The sequence below is a fragment of the Schistocerca nitens genome, chromosome 8 (assembly GCF_023898315.1).
Source record: "Schistocerca nitens isolate TAMUIC-IGC-003100 chromosome 8, iqSchNite1.1, whole genome shotgun sequence".
NCBI lineage: Eukaryota > Metazoa > Arthropoda > Insecta > Orthoptera > Acrididae > Schistocerca > Schistocerca nitens.
Window position 1 is genome coordinate 259,589,787 of NC_064621.1, and position 18,532 is coordinate 259,608,318.

The following is an 18,532-nucleotide window of genomic DNA, read 5'->3' on the forward strand; positions in this document are numbered from 1 at the left end:
CTATGTCCCAAGGCGAAGCAGCCCGAGCCGGCCGGTGTGGCCGAGCGGCTCTAGGTCTTCAGTCTGGAACCGCGCGACCGCTACGGTCGCAGGTTCGAATGCTGCCTCGGGCATGGGTGTGTGTGATGTCCTTAGGTTAGTTAGGTTTAAGTAGTTCTAAGTTCTAGTGGACTGATGACCTCAGATGTTAAGTCCCATAGTACTCAGAGCCATTTGAACCGTTTGAAGCGGCCCGTTTTTACACTGCTCGCGTCGTCCAGGGTTGGTTTTGTGAGCACGAGGATGAATTGTCGCATCTCCTCTGGGCACCATAGTCACCAGATTTCGATATCGTTGAGCCTTTGTGGTCTGCTTTGGACAGAATGGTGAGAGACAGCTATCCACGTCTACCATCGTTACCTGAACTTGTCACTGTTTTGCAGGAAGAATGGCATAAGAGCTTCTTGAAAACCATACAGGACCTTTATTTATCCATTCCAGACGACTGGTAGTTGTTTTGAATGCCTATGGGTTTCCTACACGGTATTGGGTATGGTAACGTTTTGTGTTTTTGGTGTTTCCATGTTTTTGTCCATCCCCTGCATCTGTCGCAAGAAACGGTCATTGTCCAACATTCACATCGACGCGCATCCATAAGTGCGGCATGCTGTTCCTCTGTTATCTCCACCACTCACGACGATATATAAATATCTGTAAGTACCTAATATTGCCCCAGCATCACTCTTCCAGATGTGTGATGACGAATCATATAAGTCGTATTACTTCAAAGTTGTTTGCGGGAAGTTAAACACTAATCTTCATTCCAGCCACTCATTCCTCCTTCCTTCCGGAATGTCTAATGATAAACGGGGTAATATTAGGTTTTGAAAAAGAACTTAAGTTTGAATTTCTGAGGGAAGAATCTTTTGCTGAAATTTACAGGTATATACTGGAACATAGAGGGAACATAGAGGTGTTATTAAAAGGAGATGCTGTACCAAATTATGGGTATAGCACCGCCACGCATTCGAAAGCAAGCTGCAACAGAAGTGGAGAAGAAAAAACAAGAAATCGACCCTGGACATCCTTTGTTCGGACATGACCCTCAACAGCCAAGACTGAGGTTAAGAAAACTATGGCAATTCGTTGATATCCCAAAACTCGCCGAGAGGAGCTTTGGCGAGACACTCTAGCTGAAGACAATCACATAATGGTCAAGGATGAAATAGCCGAAGGTTCACACCTGTCATACGTGACCTGGAAGACTTTGAACAGACTGCGAGTTGGGGTGTCAAGGTGCAAAGCCTACCTCAGGAAGTGGGGCTTCAGTAATGAGGAGTAAACTTGTCAGTGTGGTGACGTACAGCACCAACAACATCTGCAAGTCTGCAGGAACCTACCGGCTGCATGCACTATCTGCGATCTTGCTGCAGCCAGCGAAACTGCTGTGATAACCGCCGAATACTGGGCCCGTCAAAAAATGTAATCATCTTGCTGCTTGTTTGTATATATTAATGAATCTGTGTCATAAATACTAATGTACATATTTAATTTTGCAAATTTGTTATATGAATCAATACTTATTAGTTTTTGTAATTATTTTATGTCCTGGACTCTAAAAATGAAAATAAAATAAAAGGAGATGCTATTAAAAGCGGATAAAAGTAACAGAGCTAACTTGGCAGAAAAAATTAAAACAGAACTTCTGTAATAGTCATTGCCACATCCCGAAAAAGACTTACCGATAGTTTTCAAAAACTGAAAAACAGAAATCCCGAAGTGGCTGTAAAGGTGCTTACCAGAACGAAGGTGACATACAAGACGTTTGCGACTACAGATTACAGTTAATTCTATCGCTCGTCTATAAAAAGAACTAATATTTTTTTTTTGAATCGCTAGATGTGACGAACATGTACGGACAAACAAATAAATACAATTTCAGAAAAATTGGATGATTTATGCAGAAGAAAGAACTTCACTGATCGAGTAAGTCAGTAACGCGTTGGCCCCCTGTGGCCCTTATGCAAGCAGTTTTCGACCTGGCATTGATTGATACAATTGAGGGATATCGTGCGTTATTCTGCCCAATTGGCGCGTTAGGCCATCAAAATTCCAAGATGGTTGGAGGGCCGTGCGCATAATGCTCCGAATGTTTTCAATTGGGGGAAGAGATCCGGCCACCTTGCTGCCCAAGTTAGGGTATGGCAAGCACGAAGACAAGTAGTAGAAACTCTCGCCATGTACGAGCGGGAGTTATCTTGCTAAAATGTAAGCCTACGGTGGCTTGCCATGAACGAGGCATAGAAAATCGTCTGCGTATCGCTGTGCTGTAAGCTGTAAGAGTGCCGCAGACGACAACCAAAGGGGTCCTGCTATGAAAAGGAATGGCACCCCAGACCATCACTCCCGGTCGTCGGGGTGTATGGCGAGCTACGGTCAGTTTGGCTGCCCGAAGCGTCTCCAGACGTGTCTCCACTGGTCATCGGGGTTCAGTTCGAGGCGGGTTCATCACTAGAGACGATTGTACTCCGGTCAATGGGATTCCAGGCCGAAGACGTGACTGGCGACGCCGCAGCAGCGGGGTGTCCTGAAAGAAAACGTTAACAATATGGATATGACGTGGAAAGGGTAGGATTATATCAGAGTGTACTGGAGGAGAAATGGATGAAACTGTCATAGTGCGTTATAATAGCACCAGTAAGTTTAGAGGTGTAGCGAAACACAGCTCACTTTGTTCGTCCATGGAATCCAAAAAACCGTGTTCCTCGACTTCGGAGACGCATTCGATAAATACCACAGTACTGTTTAGCGAAAAAAAATGAGGTTACTGAGTATCGGAGCCGATTTGTGACTAGATTGAGGGCTCTCCAAGACATAGAACCCTAAACGTTTTTCTTTACGGGATGAAATAGACCGATATAAAGGTAATACCTGGAGTACCCTAAGGGAGTGTTAGAAGACCATTACTGTTTACTACTAAAGTGATGTAGTGGATAACGCTGCCAGCTCGTAAAGGGCTTTTGGCAGACGATACTGTTGTTTATAACAAGTTTGCAGGGCCAGAAGACTGTAGCAAAAGGCAGACTGATTGGTACTGGAACTGACTGTTGACTCTGAACGTAAATAAATGTCACATATTGCACGTAAATAGGCGAAGACATCCATTACTGTTAGATTACGCTGTTGGTGAAAAATCACTGGAAACAGTAACAACCGTGAAATGCATAGAAATAACCCTACGGAATGACCCAAGTGGAATTGTCACATAAGACAAATGATAGGAAATGAGATGGCAGGCTTAGATTCATTGAAAGGAAGTTAAAAAAACTCTAATTTATCCACGAAAGAAGTCGCTTACAACGCGCTTATTCGACCTATTTTCGGGTATTGTTCTGTAGTCTATAGTCGAGAAGGCGGAGGAAGATCCCTAGTAGCTCCCAGCACTGTTGTCAGCTTTAAACTTGGAAGCGCAAACGTCTGCAAGCGAAACGAAGAGCCGTCGTTGTGACAACACAGATGCCTTGCCACATTGACGTTTACAAAATTCGTTACGTGACTCGCGTAAGTATGCGTGCGAAGTTATACCGCCTGAGCCCAACTGTCGGGAATCAACTGACTCAACCGTAGGGCCCTTTGCAAGTAAGATTAACAGAGCAGAGAGAGAAGATCCATCGAAGGGCGGCAGGTTTCGCCATGGTATCCTCCCACATACGTCTCACGAAATGACCAAGACGGAAAAAATCATAAACATTAGAGCTCATGCGGAAGTTTATCGACATACTTCGTTCCATGCGCCTTCCGGAACGGAAAGGAAGACAACTTAACTTTAGAAATTCTCGTGAAGTCTTCAGCCAGGCTGTACCGAATTACTCGTAACGAGGACTGGTCTGTGTGCTGTGTTGACGTCACCAGATTTCGTGCCACACGCGAGCTTCGCGATACATGCCGATATGGGCCACAGCTCTGGAGCTTCGCTTCCACGGAGAGGATCTTCGAGTACTGACGCAAGAAAAAGTTTACCTCTGTTCAAGGCTTCTGCCTTTCAAACAGCTGTTAGGCTCTTTACGATTCCATCCTGCATCGTAACACTGCTTAACTTCACATATAACTGACATTCGCACACCGAGTTTGATGGCGACATTGCCCCGTAGCTTTTATACATTCGAATCGAAGAACAAGGGTAGTGAAATAGTTCCTGATAACAATCAGCCTAACGAGAAAGTCCGTAACTGGATTCATTTGAAAGTAATAATTGGTGGCATTCAACCGTTTTTGTGTCCTACACAAACCAATAACGCGTTTCGAGAGACAATAGTGTTCCAGCCTCATGAGCTGAATTTGACAGCATGATGATATAGATTTGTCTACCGAAACGCGTTGTTGAGTTGTGCGTAGGACATGAAAACGGTTGAATGCTACCAGTTATTGCTGTTATTGTTTTTAACAACTGCTACCTCACATCCTTGAAATGGATAATATTAGATTCGTTTGTTTTGTGTGTTCATTCGATCCTCGCTGCTTGTTAGCTGGTTAGGAAGTTATGCCGTTGATGCACTAATCAGGAATTACGGTGTCTTCCGCTAATGTGCGCATTAGCACGCTCTGAGTAGCACTAATGGTTATCCGCTGTGTTCGGAGGCAAATCGAGTCAAGTGTGTTTACGGAGCAGTAATGTGTGTGACGCGTATCGGTGCTTTGGAGCGCAGTTCGAATGAGGCTAGTGGCAACCGCTCCTCGTCAGTTACGAGCTTTCCACTGTACTCATATGGGATCAGAGAAGCATTTCATTACCAGTGCCGTCGACTGCGAGTTGGCGTCGCAGACTATGCGTATAATTTTTCCGTAGGAGAATTTATTGAAACCCTGTTGTATGATAGGTGGGTAATACAATAAACAAGACTTGCTATTAAAATGGTCTCTTTGTGCCAAGGACGAAGAATATTGCTGTACAAAATTTGAGCTTCACGTGTTCAGAAAGAAGGCTCGAAGATTAGGGATCAACAAGCATTATTGAATGTCGGCAAACTACATTGCGTCTTACGTATTGTTGACACCACTAATATTTCCTCAAAGGTTAAATATATCGATACAAGGTTTCCGTCGGGTGGTGTGAACTAAAGGACCGTTATTTAGCTGATCAGGTAATGTGTCCTCGGAGAACGTTTTATTCATGATCAAACTCGTTGTTCTGAAAAATGTCTTGGAAAAGTGCTGTTTGTAAGTAAAATCCTTAACTCCGTAAACAAGCTCCGTGTATTGTTCTTGATTCAAGCGTTTGTGCAAAACCATCTTCCTTTATTTAAATCAGCTACCACAAGCATAATTATACAGAACATAGTTAAATTAAAATGAGTGCATATGATAATTTACTTATTTATTTCTATCTAGCGATACCAATGAGGCGCAGTGCACAGGCAATTGAAGGGATTTATTTAAGAAACAGTACTTTTTTCAATTTAAATTCTCATTACTATTTGAAGGAAGATTCCGGTTTACATACCGACCCGGTTCATGTCATTGCTGCTGCACGCTTTTATGTGTAGAAATGAAGAACGTAAAAGGTCTTAAATCGATAATTTTGAACGTTGTTTGTATTATTGGATGAGGCGAGTGGTAACAAAAACCGGATTACTCGCCAAACTGTTTCACATGTTAAACTCTGTCTGGAAATTATTCTGGATTCCAAAGCATCTAACACCCTCACTTTGTTTATTTCCAGTGTGTCTAAAATCCTCCTGTCTAATCCATGAACACAAAGAAGTCACACGACTCATTGTAGATATTACCATGTGTTCAAAAATGGTTTAAATGCCTCTGAGCACTATGCGACTTAACTTCTGAGGTCATCAGTCCCCTAGAACTTAGAACTACTTAAACCTAACTTAAGGACATCACACACATCCGTGCCTGAGGCAGGATTCGAACCTGCGACCGTAGCGGTCCGGTCGCGTGGTTCCAGATTGTAGCGCCTAGAACCGCTCGCCCACCCGGTCGGCTATTACCATGTGTCTCATTGCTACGACCAGTAAACAGCATTTTATCGTTCGTAAATTATTTTATTCTGTTTGCTTGTGTCAACGAAGAAAGTCTCTCACACTGGTCGTTCCATTTGAAAGAAGCCTTAAAGAAAGTGCGTAAATAAGCCCGTAATTACTCGCCTCTTGGTCTTGCACGATGATGCTCATTGCAAAAACTATTAAGTAACATGTTTCCGGTTGTAATCAGTATTATTATCCAAGTACGAGGAAATAGTTATTAGACAGTTGATCGAGCTTTTGGATGAACAATAGAACTTAATGAAAATGGAAAAAGCTTTGCTCCTGGCTAATTACCGTAATATATGAGAAATTTTTGAACAAGGACACGTACATGTATCTGAACGCAGTGAGGACTAATTGAAAAGAATCTGCTGGGGCTAACATTAATTACAAAATACACTTCAATACATTGGAAGTCAAATCCATCGAGATAACAGAAAGTGAAGTGGCTTGCACGACAACCTGCTCATATATCACGTTATTTTGCACGCTATTGAAGAGAGGGAAGAGACAGTCATTCTTTAAACTAATTAAATGAAACTATGGGCCATTTGACGGCCAACGGAAAAATGCTCCTACCGGAGCACAAAAAAGACTAATGCGCTCCTGTTTTAAAGGACTCTGACTGAAATGTAAGATACCAGCTGAGTCACTCTACCTCTCTAGCTCCTTTAAAATTTTCCCAAAAATTTTGGCTTGTGAACATATTCGAGCTCTTTTTAACATGCAGCTTACATTTCACTTCCACAACCTCCCCTAACTAACTCGCTCACACCCACTAGTCCATCACTGTAGGAAACTCATCCTCTCCCATGTGCCCATTCTCACTAACTCATTCATCTCAACTTATTGTCACTATCTCTTTGTGACACTCAATCACTGTATCCTGTATCACTGCCACAGACTGCTTCGTACTGACATACTACTTCTATCTCGTCTCGCTCTCACTGTCTCCTCTGCTGTCTGTTCTCACTGTCAATATCTTTTTATATCTTGTTGTCAGTGTCATAGAATCCGTTTCTCATTATCATTTTCCACTTTCTCCCTTTCTTCATTCCTCTCCCACTGCCATTATCTCCTTCGCTCTTTCTATACCACAACTACTATCTGCTAGCTTCAAGTATTTATTACTTTTCCGTCTCTTTCCCACTACCACTGTCTCCTTCTCTCTCAGCAAAAAAAGCGCGAATGTGTTCGCATGCCAAAATTTTTAGGAAAATTGAGAAGTCGCTGAGGAAGTTAGAAAGAGGCAGCTGGTACCCCACTTTTCAATCAGGGTGTTTCAAAACAGGAGTATACTAACGTTTTATGTACTCCGATAAGAGAATTTTGTCGCTAGTTCCCTTGTTTTCCCTGCTACAGCAAGGCATGTTACTCATATGAAGAGAACTTTATTGGTCAGTAAAGTATTACACCTCATACTGGATTTTACGTTCACAAAAATTTTGCATGTGCTTCAATACAACAACATGGGGTTTCCAGAACCGTCGCCTCACACCGGACACTTCGTGTTTATTTTGTGTGTACACATAGGTAACTTTGAACCTCTGCATCTCGAAAACAGACGAAGATGTCAAGAAAACTTTCAAGCTTGTTCGAGATCGGGATCTTAGGAATCTATCGCAAAAATTTCAGTCGTTTTCTGTGCATAGCCGTCTTGAAATCCGCGGCTCGACTTTGGTACCCAGAAAACTGTGTTTTTGGGGTGTTTCTCGATGACGGACAAATAGTTTTGAAAACGGAAAATGTTACGCCTGGATAAATGCATAGAGAATACACCGCTAAAATGTGAGCAATTTGTTGCGGTCATCTATTATTTAGATTTCGTCTCATATCGTACTTTACGTGTGTATTTTACATGTACAAGAGTGGTTTGAAAAGTTCTCGGAACCGAATAGAAAAAAAGTACTTACATCACTGAAACCTTTTTTTTATTTTTCAATGTAGTCTCCTTGTAGATTAATGCACTTGGTCCAACGATGTTCCAGTGCCTTGTACCAATCTCGAAAATGAGTTTCCTCCAGGCCTGCAAAATGTTTCAAAATGAATATACAGGTTTTAAGGCTTTGTAGCATTTATTACGTTCGTCTTACAAATATAAATAATACCTCAAATGAAAGAGCAATTCAAACAGTTTTGTTTGTATCCTTTACGCAAAGGAAAGAGACTGGAACGACCAAGAGTGACTGAAGAACGTGCTGAACGAGTGAGTGCCTTTCACGCGTAGCACCAAGAAATCAGTTCGGATGGCTAGTCGTGATTTAGCGTTTCGAGTTATGTCTCTGTGGAGACCTTTAAGGAGACGCTTACAACTACGTCCTTGTCATCTGCAGTTGTTACAAGCTGTAAAAGGCCTACAGCGTACGGTTTGTGTACCAACGTTGCTGCATGACGATGAATATATTCTGGATCGCGTCATCTTCGGTGATGAATTGACATTTCACCTAAGTGGACACTTGTAAGAAAAACTGTCATTTGATTTATTATTTATAACTGTAAGTTGAATGTAATAAATGCTACAAAGCCTTAGAACTCGTAGATTCATTTTGAAACGCCCTGTAGTTGTCAACTTCGGCTACCAATTCTCCGTTTGAAGTGAATCTTCGTCCACCAAGAAAAATTTTCAGTTTTGGGAAGAGATGGAAGTCTGACGGAGCCATATCAGGTGAATAAGGCGGGTGTAGCAACAATTCGTTTCGTAGTTCGTGTGATTTTGCCATGGCGACGGCACGTGTGTGGGCGCGCATTGTCTTAATGGAAGATGACTTACTTCCTTGCTAAACCTGGCCTTTTTTCGCATATATTTTGTTGCAATTTGTCCAGGAGTTTAGCATACTATTTTCCAGTTATTGTTTGCCTAATGGTGAGATAATTTACAAACAGATACTATGACCTTTCCCGCCGAAGGAATTGTCTTTGCTTTCTTTGGTGGTGGAGAATCAGCATGTTTCCACTGCTTTGACTGCTACGAGAATGTGAAGAAAACGGTTCTCACAGATATACTTTCCGTATGGTCGACCGTGAATTTCAATTTTTTAAATCCAGACTTAACGCAAGTAACCAGGTTTGGCAACGAACACCGAAAGAACATATAACACGAAAACTTCCGTAAATATATTCGTAAATAATCAGGAAAACGACTGTAATTTGTTTAGCTATAACTGAAATAGTTAAATAAGCTCACATTTGGTAATTAGAAACCGTAATAGGAAGTCTTATTGAATGTAAACACAGTTTACGTGGTTGACAGTTGTCAAAATCAAACTTTCCGCCGGTAGCGTGTCTTGCACCAGTAGCGACCGAGCCGTTTGGTATGATCGATCGGCGCAAGGGATCTAATAGCGCACACCACAGTTCACGAGGGCTGGCACATACCACGACAAATACGTAAATTCACCTGATAAAACACTACCCACATACGTAAACGCACGACCCTCCAAAAGGACGCTTAAAACACATGTAATAACTTTTACAGTAAACAAGATGGAGTAAATAGTAGTAACTGCTCTTAATAATCTGTCAACAATTTCAGCATAGCTAGCAAACACGCTTCATTCAGATTACATTTATTTTTAAGGAAAGCAAGCCCTGAGAAGCGCTTGTCACAGAATAGGAAGAAATTACAATTGAGTAGGTATGAAATGCTTTCAGTCTTTACTGGGAGAGCGTATGGCATTACAGCTTTTGTGTGTGTGGTCGTTGCGTTGTGACGTCAGCGGCCTTTCGGGAATTCTGGCGGCTTAATTATTGCATTTCCAACAATCGTGGGATTGCTATGGGTACATCCTCTTGCTTAGTTAATGATTCTCCTGGCCGTAATATCATCCTCCGTTCATTCCTTTGGTCACAGTCCGGTTAAACGTAGTAGTAGCAGTAGCAGTAGTAGTTGTTGTGTACATCCAAGTTCTTATATGCCCGTCAGTGACATCTCTTACACTCATGGCTCCGTCATCAGCGTCCCGAACACAGTTTCAGAACGGTATCAAATTCAATTCCACCCGCCGATCGCGATGTTACAGTCCGTACACCTATAGCTATGACGATCGCGAATGCACAGTTCCGGCGAAAACAGTGCGACACGTCACAGTCAGCTTGCAAGTCTCCACGGCGACAGTTAATGTTTTATCGCGCGCGGCAATTCATTAAGTTGCAAAAGAGACAGTTAACTCGAAAGCATATTAATTTGTGCAGTTGGGTTAGCTGCAAACAGTTCAGTTCTCACACGACAGTCGCAGTCTGCTGTTTATAGTACTTCGCGAAACTCACTGTATTCACAGTCTAACATTTTCTTTCATAATGTGCCTGTTAAAGTTTAGTTTAAGCCGTGGCTGAAAAATAAGAACGCGGCCATGAATTTTCGTGTGAGCCTGTGAAGCACGATTACACAATATAAACCGCGCGCACGCCACGACACTGCACACCTTCGACTATCTTTACTGTCCGACTGCAACTATCGATATCGCATCTCAGTTTATACAAAGTGCTGCATATGTGATTCTACACGGCGTATTGCATATAAGCATCACAAAAATGAAACAAGCGTTGAAACGTTTGCCTACTCTGTTACAAGCAGACTTGTAGCAATATAAATAAAGCAAAACATAGCATCGTTTCATGTTACAGATTGCCGCCGACTTCAGAGCACGTTTCTCGAAATTTTCCATTAACTTATTGGCAGTAATGGGTGTCAAAAGGGTTTCCCATCGCAACTCTGTCTGTCTGTTCATAGAATCAGTCATTGAATAAAAGGTAAGTGGGAGTCAACACATGCAGAATTAGGTTCGTTAATCATTTCAGACTTGAATTTTCTCTGCAGGAAGGAAAATTTTTCTGACGTAGTATTGCTTTTAGATGATTTTTTAAATTATTTTAGACGCAAGATTTATTCAAAAATATGTTCCCGTTTTCGAAACATGCTTTTTACGCTTGGCTTCTTTTAATGCCGAAATAATCTCTGTTGTAATAAATAATAAAATGATCATACAACAGTTAACATTCAAAATAAAAATAGCAGTATTCAGTTATACAATGGAATATAGCGAACCAAACAGATTTCTGTATTTTTTCTGGTGGTCACGAACTGCTGCGCACTGCTACATTGACTTGCTGTTATTTTCATAGTGATTCCCAACAGTTGGCAGCACTTGCGCATGATGAAAAAGTTGAACTTTCACAAATATGTACCTCCGGTTTCCATTGGGAAAAATACTTCTGTTGCACCTAACAAGGAGACGTCCCCATTGGCACGACAGATTTTTTGAAACTGTCTATATAGGTTAAAAGCCCATGTATCAAACACTGCAGTTATTCCTCCTGGTGGGCCCCCGTTTGCGATTAATAGACGAAAAAAAATTCGGAATTTTGTGTGACACTCAATAGCGTTAAAAATTGTATTATATATTTTGGTCCCGTGGTGTAATGGATAAGATAACAACTTTGCATGCAGGAAGGTATGGGTTCGAATTTTGTCAGGGGAGAGATTTTTGTTTTTAATTTTTAAATCTTTATCGAAATGACTTTGTCATCATTTTTTATTCAATGAATTGATTTAAAAGTAATTTTTTAATTCCATTCCTGTGTCGCATAATTTTAATCATAATATTAACTGCTTCATTTCCGCCTCATTCTTCTCCCTATCATTCTTTCTGCACTTGAATCTTTATTCATGTGTTTTTAATTACTCTTATGTATCAACTTCGATTTAATTTACATTGTTTTATCACCCTGTTTCTTCGTCCACATTATTGTGGTCGTTATATCTATTTCTCATTTTGCTTGAATTTCGTTTTACTTATAATCCTGTTTTTTTCATTTAAATTTTCATCTGCGTTATTTTCTCCATAGCGAAGTAAGTATTTAGGTTATTTTTTAAATGTTTCTATGACGATATCGTGTAAAAAATATTGCACATCTGGTAACAAAAATACATTTTTCAGACCATTGCACAAATATAGATTATTTCGTCTTTTGTTTTTTAACTGATAGTTGGGAATTATCGTATAATTGAATATTGTAGTAGATAAATATAATTGAATTCAATTAAACAAAAATTCCGAATGCAAAGAGAATGCAAAGAAAAAATGAATCAAATGAAAAAGTTACATACAAAATTATGTGACAAAGGAATAGAAATAAAAAATATATTTAAACCAGTTAAATGAATAAAAAGAATGATCAAAGTCATTATTTCGATGAAGATTTAAAAATTAAAAAAATTCATGCACCTAATGCGATTCGAACCTACAACCTGCTGCATCCGAAACTGTGATCCTCTCCATTACACCACAAAATCATACTATGGTTCAAATGGCTCTGAGCACTACGGGACTTGACTTCGGAGGTCATCAGTCCCCTAGAACTACTTAAACCCAACTAACCTAAGGACAGCACACACATCCATGCCCGAGGCAGGATTCGAACCTGCGACCGTAGCGGTGTGCGGTTCCAGACTGTAGCGACTAAAACAGCCACTCTGGCCGGCAGAATCATACTATATAAAGCAACTTTTATAATGGTATTGAGTATCACAGGATGTTTTTTTCAACTACTCGCAAACGAGGGCCGACCAGGATGAATGGCTGCAGTGTGTGATACCTGGGATCTTAGCCCACATCACCGAATAGATCGTTTCAAATAGTTTATCGCGCCGCTGGGGACGTCTCCTTGTAGGACACAGTAAAAGTTAATGTACATAATTGTAGCCAGAAGGTATGAAAGGGTTATTTCAAAACCATTGATGTCTCAACTCACATATATGTAAACGTTCAAGATGAAATTACACGTCTTCCCTGGCTTTCGCAGTCATTATCGAACCATTGTTTTCTGTATTGGAAAAGCAGTTGGAATCCCGTTATCGTCTTTCAGTATCTGTGAAGCAGGTCTACATCTACATTTATACTCCGCAAGCCACCCAACAGGTGTGTGGCGGAGAGCACTTTACGTGCCACTGTCATTACCTCCCTTTTCTGTTCCAGTCTCGTATGGTTCGCGGGAAGAATGACTGCCGGAAAGCCTCCGTGCGCGCTCGAATCTCTCTAATTTTACATTCGTGATCTCCTCGGGAGGTATAAGTAGGGGGAAGCAATATATTCGATACCTCATCCAGAAACGCACCCTCTCGAAACCTGGCGAGCAAGCTACACCGCGATGCAGAGCGCCTCTCTTGCAGAGTCTGCCACTTGAGTTTGCTAAACATCTCCGTAACGCTATCACGCTTACCAAATAACCTTGTGACGAAACGCGCCGCTCTTCTTTGGATCTTCTCTATCTCCTCCGTCAACCCGATCTGGTACGGATCCCACACTGATGAGCAATATTCAAGTATAGGTCGAACGAGTGTTTTGTAAGCCACCTCCTCTGTTGATGGACTACATTTTCTAAGGACTCTCCCAATGAATCTCAACCTGGTACCCGCCTTACCAACAATTAATTGTATATGATCATTCCACTTCAAATCGTTCCGCACGCATACTCCCAGATATTTTACAGAAGTAACTGCTACCAGTGTTTGTTCCGCTATTATATAATCATACAATAAAGGATCCTTCTTTCTATGTATTCGCAATACATTACATTTGTCTATGTTAAGGGTCAGTTGCCACTTCCTGCACCAAGTGCCTATCCGCTGCAGATCTTCCTGCATTTCGCTACAATTTTCAAATGCTGCAACTTCGCTGTATACTACAGCATCATCCGCGAAAAGCCGCATGGAACTTCCGAGACTATCTAGTAGGTCGTATATATATATTGTGAAAAGCAATGGTCTCATAACACTCCCCTGTGGCACGCCAGAGGTTACTTTAACGTCTGTAGACGTCTCTCCATTGAGAATAACATGCTGCGTTCTGTTTGCTAAAAACTCTTCAATCTAGCCACACAGCTGGTCTGATATTCCGTAGGCTCTTACTTTGTTTATCAGGCGACAGTGCGGAACTGTATCGAACGCCTTCTGGAAGTCAAGGAAAATAGCGTATACCTGGGAGCCTGTATCTACTATTTTCTGGGTCTCATGAACAAATAAAGCGAGTTGGGTCTCGCACGATCGCTGTTTCCGGAATCCATGTTGATTCCTACAGAGTAGATTCTGGGTTTGCAGAAACGACATGATACGCGAGCAGAAAACATGTTCTAAAATTCTACAACAGATCGACGTCAGAGATATAGGTCTATAGTTTTGCGCATCTGCTCGACGACCCTTCTTGAAGACTGGGACTACCTGTGCTCTTTTCCAATCATTCGGAACCTTCGGTTCCTCTAGAGACTTGCGGTACACGCCTGTTAGAAGGGGGGCAAGTTCTTTCACATACTCTGTGTAGAATCGCATTGGTATCCCGTCAGGTCCAGTGGACTTTCCTCTGTTGAGTGAATCCAGTTGCTTTTCTATTCCTTGGACACTTATTTCAACAGTCTAATTACAAGCACTGCTCTAAAATCAGACGAATAAGTTTGTTATTACAGGTATCGAACGTCAGGAAACTTGGTGTTATTTTTCAGTGGCAAAGGTGGTCGCGCACCATACTAGGCGGGTCAGTCAGTGCGTCCGCCTGTGGATGACTCGCGCCTGGCCGCTTGTTTTGTTTTCTCGCTACGGCGGGTGCCGGGTGCCGGGCCGCCGCTGCGCGCAGTGCGCCCACTGCCCGGGTAGCCGGCTATCTAATCTGCGCCTCCATGCCGGCTCTGTCCCTGCAGCGCTCTGATACACTCTCTCTCCCTGCTGTGTTGCAGAGTCAGCCGCTCTCGCCTAGTCCCGCCTTCCAGCCGGCACAGACGACACAGCCATGGCTTTCGCGGGCCTCAAGAAGCAGATCAACAAAGCCAACCAGGTAAGGCCGCCTGCCGCTCGTACAGCCTCGCCCACTTCTCATGCTGCTGTAACTCACTGGCAAGCACCATAGTTGGATATATCCATCGTGACTGACAAGCAGTGACATACCCAGTGGGAGACCGCTTCCATGCTACGTGAAAGACGGCGATATCCTACACTGCTGACTTGTACTTTTTTATTATTTTCCATGTGCACAGATCAATAGATAGGTCGCGTATATTCTGTTACGCGATTATCTAACTTCGTGTGTCCATTGTAGTCAGCTGTTTTGGGCTGTAACAGTTCATTGACTTGGTATGTTCCTAGGCATGTAGTTTACCACCGCATCTGTCATACAAGATGGTACAAAAATTGCTGTACCCATGTCGTGGGTATAATGTATGGGTCAAAACAACAATAAAATGTTAAGTAGACTTTTGTCTGAACTGCTTTATTTCACAGTTATGATGCATAATGTCACTTGTGGTAGGCATTACATCGTGGACCAGTAGAGGCTGTTGGCGTGTGGTGTTCCCCTGCTTATCGTCTGATGTTAGTCGACGGTGCCCCTGCACATTTCAGTCGGGAGGCAAGAGGGTATCTCAAAAATTTTCTTCATCCCGATAAGTGTACAGGTCTTGCAGCGCCAGTAACTTGTTGGCCCGCCAGATTCCCCGGTCTTCACCTCTGAACTTCTACGTCTGGGGCCGTCTCACAGACCTTGTGTATGGCGTTGTAATTGAGATTGTAGCACAACTACAGCAGCGAACTGAAAATAATTGTGCAGATGTCCGCAGCTCGTGGTCGTGCGGTAGCGTTCTCGCTTCTCGCGCCCGGGTTCCCGGGTTCGATTCCCGGCGGGGTCAGGGATTTTCTCTGCCTCGTGATGACTGGGTGTTGCGTGATGTCCTTAGGTTAGTTAGGTTTAAGTATTTCTAAGTTCTAGGAGACTGATGACCATAGATGTTAAGTCCCATAGTGCTCAGAGCCATTTGAACCATTTGAGCCATAATTGTGCAGAATGAGATGGAGCCTGCAAAAATGGTTCAAATGGCTCTGAGCACTAACATCTATGGTCATCAGTCCCCTAGAACTTATACCTACTTAAAACTAACTAACCTAATGACATCACGCACATCCATGCCAGAGGCAGGATTCGAACCTGCGACCGTAGCAATCGCGCGGTTCCAGACTGAAGCGTCTAGAACTGCTCGGTCACACCGGCCGGCCGATGGAGCCTGCAGCATTCCGAGAGTAGTAAGAAATCGAGCATCTCACTTTCTTCATCTGCATGGACATCATTTTGAATATGACCTGGGGTAATTGCACAGTATGTAGTTGAGTTGAATTTCGGCTCCGTTCGCGTACTTGCTTTCTGAGAAGAATTAATTTTGTGCTCTTAGTGTTGCACTTGTGTTCCCTAGTTTAATACGTAACTGTGGAGTAACGCAATTTCAGACAAAACTTCATTTAATGTTTTACTCTTATTTTGATATATACATTACACGTCCGAAGTGTGTAACGTTACTTTTCGATCACTCCGTATATCAGATGCTGTTGCTTTAACCCGTCTTAAGTTTATTGAATATTTTAAGAGTATTTTTCACCAGACGCATTTCGCTTTTATGTGCAAAGCATCTTCAATGGTCATTCTGGAAATATGCTATACATAATGATTCAAAATTTTGCTCCTTATTGAATAAAATAGTTTTTATTTATAAGTTTGCCGTACAATTTACTTACGGTGTTAACACCTCTTGTTTAATGATCTCCACTGCTTTTTCTGTCGTTTTCAACGGAGGTTGGAGTCGAAATAAACCGGTTACACGCTGACGCTCACTGTTTTTCGCCTTTTACAAACCCTCCTTTTCATTCGCTGCACTTGCATTTTTTACACGTTTTGTGAAGTTCACAAAAGTTGTCTTCGTAAAAATAGTATTGTAGTTTCAACTTTTTCGTACTCAGCACAATGTTTTTGTTTGTTCATTTGTTTTTCGTATTGGGTGTGTTTATTTCCATCCTTGCCAGTGCATTTTTTTCAACAGTGCCGTATTTGTGTGTGTGTGTGTGTGTGTGTGTGTGTGTGAGAGAGAGAGAGAGAGAGAGAGAGAGAGATGAGGGTTGTGAAGTGGAGGGGGGGGGGGAGAATTGCATTCATAAGGTTTGCAATACACATAATGACCACTGAAAATGCTTTGTGAATAAAAGCGAAATGCCTCTGGTGAAAGACCCACTTAAATTTCAGCTGGCCTAAGACGGAGTGAAACAGTAATCATTGTGAAGAGTTTGAAGCTTATTCACCTCTGCTAGTGCAACGTGTGCTTTTTATGCAACATGCTTCCGGAATAGTAAAATCTATTTTTACTTTTTATTCGATTTTTGACGAAAAGTTTTAGTCGGCGAGTATTAGTGACATGCGAATCTGTAATTCAGGTTGTAGTCAGACTTTTATGTGTCGCTTTTAGAGTTTTTTTACTTCATTATGTAACAGATATAATCATTTACGTGAATGGGCCGTATAAGATTCCAATTACTTACTCATTAATAATTCACCATTCGTTTGCTATGTAAGTTACGTAATCACTAATCTATGCTAATAATTTGTAGAGCGGAGCATTTATTTTTTCTGAATAAAAATGGTTTTATTGCGTTTTGATTCACATGAACACTGATTTATTTTGTTCTAAAAAAAAAAAAGAAACACAGATGCGTCTTTTCTGCACTACACTCGATTCAGTCTCTGAAGTTTTCTGCTCAATTTAAAAAAAAAAAAAAAATGTTTCCGCAAGTAATATAACTTCATGGATATTCGGTATGTTGTTAACGCTGTGCTATATAATAAATAAAACCGAATGCTGATCATATCACTGCTGTTTCAGACGTAACAAATGGCCGAATATTTCTAGGATGAAAAACGACTTATGGATGTTTCTTCTAGAAAAAAAAATGTATCAAATGGCTCTGAGCACTATGGGACTTAACATCTGTGGTCATCAGTCCCCTAGAACTTAAAATTACTTAAACCTAACTAACCTACACACGTCCATGCCCGAGGCAGGATTCGAATCTGCGACCGTAGCGGTCACGCGGTTCCAGACTGAAGCGCCTAGAACCACACGGCCACACGGGGGGGGCTTTCTTCTAGAATTATCGTCGACTTCTAGATATCTCTCAAGTTTTTCCTACAGCCTGTGTGCTATTCTCGATCGCTTCTCGTTTCACTTTATCCCTAATTTCATTAAGCTATTTCGCAATAAGAGCATAATCTATTCATGCTTGACTACATGTATTCTGCTATTTGATCATAGTACGGAGCTAATTACACTACTCATGATGTCAGTGATTGAAGTAAAGAGCAGCTATGAAAGTAAAGTAACTGTTTGTCTAAGGACGCCACACGACTTTCGACATCACAGTGCAAAAAACGACGTTACCGCTAAATACAATGACTAGTTTTCACCCCTGTGGCGCGAACTACCAACTGAGCAGGCAATACGTCGAAACCAGGTAACTCAACAGATACCGCCGAAACATAACAGCGGAACGAAATATACTAGGACTATTACCGTGTATTTTAAGACACAGATGCATTGATACAAAGTGACTAGCCCCACGTATATTAGTATTATCCACATAACTTGGCACTTGAAGGAAAAAAGGGCTGAGCAAGCACTTTAAAGAAAGAGGACTGCCAATTGCCTAAGAATGACTC

The 18,532-nt window shown here is 41.8% G+C and overlaps 1 protein-coding gene across 4 annotated transcripts in view; it reads left to right on the forward strand.

Annotated features, from left to right (window-relative positions):
• The window catches only part of LOC126198504 (endophilin-A), a 772,777-nt gene that overhangs the window by 346,727 nt on the left and 407,518 nt on the right, over window positions 1-18,532 (forward strand). For all 4 annotated transcript variants that reach the window (XM_049934884.1, XM_049934887.1, XM_049934883.1 and 1 more), the window contains one exon: window positions 14,742-14,839. In XM_049934884.1, coding sequence (XP_049790841.1) covers window positions 14,795-14,839 — 45 coding nt within the window. In that variant the 5' untranslated portion in view covers window positions 14,742-14,794. The remainder of the gene's footprint in view (window positions 1-14,741; window positions 14,840-18,532) is intronic.